Here is a 6,000-nt window from a genome sequence, read left to right as displayed (position 1 = left end):
TACCTTTATGTCACCTAGTGTCACCCAGATTTCCTTAACCACAGAGCTCCTGTTGAGAGTAATACCACCCAAGTCTCATTTCTTCATTCATGTAGTGGGTAATAGTATCTGTTCCATGGGGTTATTGTACATATTTATAAATGAGATACAGATATGTAAAGTGCATAGCATAGTGCTTGGTATTATTTTTCTTACGTTTGCTATTTATTGAAAATTATTCCCTTTATTATTGAAGAAATAATAGATATATTTATTGTTGTAATAATTGAAAAAATAATAAATGCATAAGGTGAAAACTTCAAATCATAAAAGGGGTGTAAAATGAAAAATACATTTCTCATCAGATCCCTCAGATTCCCAAGAGGAATTTTTTTATGTACACTTCCAGACATTTTCTGTGCATGTACATGTACACAGATCAGAAACAGATATTTTTTAATCTATTCACAGTAAATGAGATAATGGATTCACCCTCATCTATTTTGTGTTTTGGCAGCATTGCCTCTAAGTTCTTCCATTTTGGGATACACCGGTATGTTTCTCTGAAACCCTTGGGTGAGGTAAAGTTTAGAGCCTATGTGTGTGTCCCCTGCAAGCTTTGTTTTGATGAAGGTGAGTGTTGTAGAGGATAGGGAAAAATATATAGTTGTTTGGGGGTTGAAAAAATTCAGCTTAAATGTGTCCTCTTTTGTAAAACCTATCTGAATCTACCAGGAACAGAGCTCTAGCTGCAGAGGTGGATATGCATGCATTCATTCATTCTTGCAGTTGAGAGTGGAGAAGGGGTAGGGAGGAAGAACATGGGCCTCTGGGCAGGAGAGGGTCAGAGCTGCAGCTGCAGAGACACCAGCTGACAGTGACTCAGATGGTGGATTGGTTTGCTACAGCTGCTGTAACAAAGTGCTACAGCTGAGTGGCTTAAACAACAGAAATCTCTTGTTAAGCAGTTCTAGAGATTAGAAGGCCATAATCAAGGCATTTGGCAGCATTGGTTCCTTCTGAGGCCTAGGAGGGAAGGATCTGTTTCCTTCCTCTTTCCTTGGCTTGTAGACGGCTGTCTTCTCCCCATGTCCCTTCACATCCTCTTCTCTCTATGCATATCTGTGTCCAAATTTCCTCTTTGTATAAGGACGTCGGTCATATTGGGTTAGGGACAACTCTAATGACCTCACTTTGACTTGATTACCTCCTGTAATGACCCTATCTCCAAATAAGGTCATATTCTAGGTACTACTTCACCATATGAATTTTTAGGGGAACACAGTTCAGCCCATAACAGATGGGTCATAATGCTGGCTTCAGTGCTTTTCAAAATTCATGTGCCAGTAATGCCCACTCACCAACTGTAGCTGTCAAAGTATGGGCTTCTTAAAGACGTGCAAGTACTGGAATCATGTGTGGGCATCACTGTTTGACCTCAGTGGACAGCCTGGAGTGCCTGCTGGTCTACCTCTGCTAGAGCCTCCTAACAAAACACAGGAAGCTGAACCATAGGTGATCCCCAGGTCCACTGCCTTCCTGACTTCTCTTCTTTTTTTTTTTTTGTTTCTTTTTTGTTCCCTTCCCCACTTCCTTGCTTCTCAGGACATTTACACTTTGATTCAGTTAGCTATTCCCTCCCTTTCTCCTTTATTGCCCTGAGTTATCTTCCTTCCCCATAACCCCAATTACTTTTTTTATGTTCTCATTCAGTGAAGGATGAGGAAATTGCAAGCAGACTGTGTACCTTTTATTAGGTAATTTGAACTGCTTCCTGCCTGATTAACCTCAAAAATCCTAAAAAATGAGGACATCAGGCTGATAGAACCCTGAGAGAAGGAAATATTCTTTTTAGAAGAGTTTTTTTCATTCTTTCTTTTTTTGTGTGTGGGACGCGGTCCTCTCACTGCTGTGGCCTCTCCCGTTGCGGAGCACAGGCTCCGGACGCGCAGGCTCAGTGGCCATGGCTCACGGGCCCAGCCGCTCTGCGGCATGTGGGATCTTCCCGGACCGGGGCACGAACACGTGTCCCCTGCATCTGCAGGCGGACTCTCAACCACTGTGCCACCAGGGAAGACCCCTAGAAGAGTTTTTGATTAAAGTTCTTGGCTCAAGAAGAAAAGAACCAAAGTGGATTTGTGGTTTGGATTCCCCTGGCTTCCTGCCATGCGTGTAACCTCAAGGTGCTGGTGGCCATTGTGTGTGGGCTGCTGACCGCCGTCATTTGGGGATTGGGCATCTGGAAGAGTGTAATCAGGATCCAGAGAGGTAATGTCATCCTGCTATGTTTAATTCAGAGCAAGAGAAGGTATTGAGCCTCTGTCCCTGCCACCTGATACACCAGTACTGGAAAGTGCCATGTCTAGGCTGAGACTGCCCGCCATTTATGACATATAAAAGACAAGCGTCAATTAATGGCTAGCATACGGTCGTATATACATGAATACATGCATGTACATGCATGTGTGTGTGCGTAAGTGTGCAGGGTGACGAACAACAGTTGAGTTGGCCTGTTCGTGCTCTTTTAACACCTGACTGAATGAATAGCCGAGTAATATTTTAAATCATTAATAGCACATGTTTGGGCTTGTTTAGCTAAATCCAAGGAAGGAAAATAGTTATGGACACACACACACGCACACACATTATTAAACATATGCAGAATGAAATTTCATTTCAAGAAGAAAGTTTAGGAATGTTTTCATTAGGATTGTAAAAAAAAATGATCTTATGTTTTGCGCACAAAGTTCCCACTTTTCAGGTGTAGAAAACTAGTTAAAAATTAAGATCATTTAGAAAACAATTTTCCTGGTTACTCAACAACTATTTGTTAGTCACCTGCTATGTGGCAGAGCTGAGCCTGAGAAAGGGAGGTGAAGGCGGGCAATGGTGTGTAAACAATGATGTTAAGGGAAAGCCCCAGAAACTCAGGACAGAGACTTTCCATAATATTAATGCTGGTTCCTTTGTGCCATGGGGTTTTCCATAAAGGGATCCAAAACTGGAGGTGCTGAGCATTCCCTTTTGTAAAAAAAAAAAAAAAAAGAGACAGAGAGACAGTTTCTAATAAAACTGAGTAAGTAAGGGTAAATAATGCCAGTCAAGAAAGGGCAGGAGGGGTGGTCTGCCCCCAGAGGAGGTAACTGCAGAGGACAGACAGAAGGTTGGGGTAGCCAGCAGGAGCGCAAGGCATGCCTGCAAAGATCCACTGTCAAGGACAAAAGGAGTCAAATATGTTGGCTGCTGATGGAGTGGTAGCTGAGAATAGATCTGTTTTTTTCCCCAAAGAACATATTTAGAGAATACTGTATATAGGATTTAGAGAACAAGCAAGAAAAAATTTATCCGAATAAAAGCAGTAAAATTTAAACTTGGAGAGAATGTGGTTTTGTTTATTTAAGGTTTGTAAAATAATTTGAGGTTTAAAAAAATTATGAACGATAGGTTTCACCCTATTAAGGCTGCTAAATTTATAAGACCTTATTTAAAGGGTATACTTTTTTTTTTTTTTTTTTTTTTTTTTGCCGTACGCGGGCCCTCCCACCGCTGCGGCCCCTCCCATTGCGGAGCACAGGGTCCAGACGCGCAGGCTCAGCGGCCATGGCTCACGGGCCCAGCCGCTCCGCGGCATGTGGGATCCCTCCGGACTGGGGCACGAACCCGTGTTCCCTGCATCGGCAGGCGGACTCTCAACCACTGCGCCACCAGGGAAGCCCAAGGGTATAGTTTTAAGAACCTTCCTTCCTTCCTTCCTTTCCGCCCTCCCTCCCTCCTTCCTTCCTCCCTTCTTCCCTCCTTTTCTTCCTTTACAAGACATCTACTTTTAAAGGGAAATTTGTGGCGACTTATAAAGAACACAGGTACGATAGAACCATTAAAACAAGGACCAAAGTACAAAAACACTGTAGGGAAGAGGACAAGGTTGGGAATAGAAAGTAAATGAAAATCAAAGGCTAGAAGGAGTTGCTAAAAATAAATACAAAACATATCCCTGTGTTTCCTGAGGGCTAAGTCCCCAAACGCACGATAATAAAGAACCCATGTTTAACAATAAAAGCATACCAGCTCCTCAGAAAAGACAAACGTTTCCTTGCTCTAGCTGATTTTTTTTGAAATGGCTCTTTATGTAAGGGACATCCCTCAGTTTTTGGGTAAACCCAGTGGAAAAAGAGGGGGTTATCGGTACCATCTAAAGAGAAAGATTGAAGGACCGGTATTGTTTGCTGTTACTGTTTTGCTTTGTGCACTGTATTCAGACTTTGTCTTAGTTGGTAAATTCTGGCTTCTCCACTTCACTCCCTTCCTCTCCAGTTATTCTCCTCCGCCCCTTTCCATCCCGTCTCATCCCATCTCATGGAAGTACTGAACGCTCTCACTTTAGTCCCTTTACCTGGGTATAGAGATGAATGGTTTTTAAACTCATTTTTTAAGGGGAGGGTCATGGATATCTCTGAGAAACCGATGAAAACTGTGAGTGTCTTACTCAGGAAAAATACACATAAACACATACACATACAATTTGGGGTAAATTAATTTTACTGCCTTCAAAATTTATTTTCAATATAAACAGAATATATATCTATGGTTTAGGTTTAACGTATTTATATAAACAAGTTATATCTCTCTCACTTTTATTTTCTATGAAAAAGTAATGGCCTCTGTGCAGAAAAAGTACAAAACAATTTAAATTCTGCTGTAAGTAAATTTCAATTAGAAGTTGCTGTTGTTTGGCTATAGAGTGAACATCAATGTGGCTATATGTATACTATTTATATGTTTCATTTTTATAAAACTTACTGTTAAGTTTTTTTTTACTGTATTCTAGGTACTGTGCTAAAAAACTTCACATACCTTCTCTCATTTAATCCTGACAGCTGTCTCTGAGGCAGTTATTATTATACCCATGTTACAGTTGCTTGGCTTTCATTTTACTCAATTACATATTCCCCCAAGAGGCAAACTTGATAATAAATCAAACTCATGTGACTGTTCCTGGAGGGCAGGTTGCATTTTGGGGTTTAAAAAAAGTCCAGAGAAGTGTTTCCAAGATGGAGGAAGCTGGGTTTTAGGCAGCTGTACTTTTATTGAGTTTTAATCCTGTTGTTGTAAATCTCTGTTCTGTAACTTTACCAGTCTCCCTTCTTGCTTCCTCATATAATCACTCTTTAAATCAAGAAAATAATTCCTATGAAAGGGAAAGGATTTTTTTGAGGAAGAAATTTGTTTTGTAATTGGCTGAGGGGCATGAATTATTTTAACATCAGAATCAGTGATGTTTAAGTTGATGATCCCAGTTTATAAGTCACTTTCTTAAAAGATTCTCTTTTTTTTAAATTCATTAATTTTTGGTTGCATTGTGTCTTCATTGCTGTGCGGGCTTTCTCTAGTTGTGGCGAGCTGGGGCTACTCTTTTTTTTTTAGATATTTCAATTGTTTTATGAATCAGGAAAATAGCTGCGTTTTTTTTTTCCTGGATTTTTTTTAACATCTTTATTGGAGTATCATTGCTTTACAATGGTGTGTTAGTTTCTGCTTTATAACAAAGTGAACCAGTTATACATACACATATATCCCCATATCTCTTCCCTCTTGTGTCTCCCTCCCTCCCTCCCACCCTCCCTATCCCACCCCTCTAGGTGGTCACAAAGCACCGAGCTGATCTCCCTGTGCTATGTGGCTGCTTCCCACTAGCTATCTATTTTACATTTGGTAGTGTATATATGTTCATGCCACTCTCTCACTTTGTCCCAGTTTACCCTCCCCCCTCCCCGTATCCTCAAGTCCATTCTCTAGTAGGTCTGTGTCTTTATTCCCGACTTACCTCTAGGTCCTTCATGACGAATTTTTGTTGTTGTTGTTGTTGCAGTGCATGGGCTTCCCACTGTGGTGGCTTCTCTTGGTGCGGAGCACAGGCTCTAGGCGTGTGGGCTTCAGTAGCTGTGGTGCATGGGCGTAGTTGCTCCGAGGCATGTGGGATCTTCCTGGGCCAGGGCTCGAACCTGTGTCCCCTGTATTGGCAGG

The 6,000-nt window shown here is 41.5% G+C and overlaps 1 protein-coding gene across 1 annotated transcript in view; it reads left to right on the top strand.

Moving 5' to 3' along the window:
- Nucleotides 1-461: 461 nt before the first annotated feature.
- Nucleotides 462-6,000, top strand: part of ADGRG7 (adhesion G protein-coupled receptor G7) — a gene marked incomplete at both ends in the record, with an annotated part of 74,940 nt that continues 69,401 nt past the window's right edge. Inside the window, 2 exon segments of the mRNA XM_082624366.1 lie at nucleotides 462-555; nucleotides 2,098-2,247. Coding sequence (XP_082480492.1) covers nucleotides 462-555; nucleotides 2,098-2,247 — 244 coding nt within the window.

Source organism: Mesoplodon mirus (assembly GCF_964341445.2).
Source record: "Mesoplodon mirus genome assembly, chromosome: 6".
Classification (NCBI taxonomy): Eukaryota; Metazoa; Chordata; class Mammalia; order Artiodactyla; family Ziphiidae; genus Mesoplodon; species Mesoplodon mirus.
This window is presented reverse-complemented; position numbering and strand designations above follow the sequence as displayed.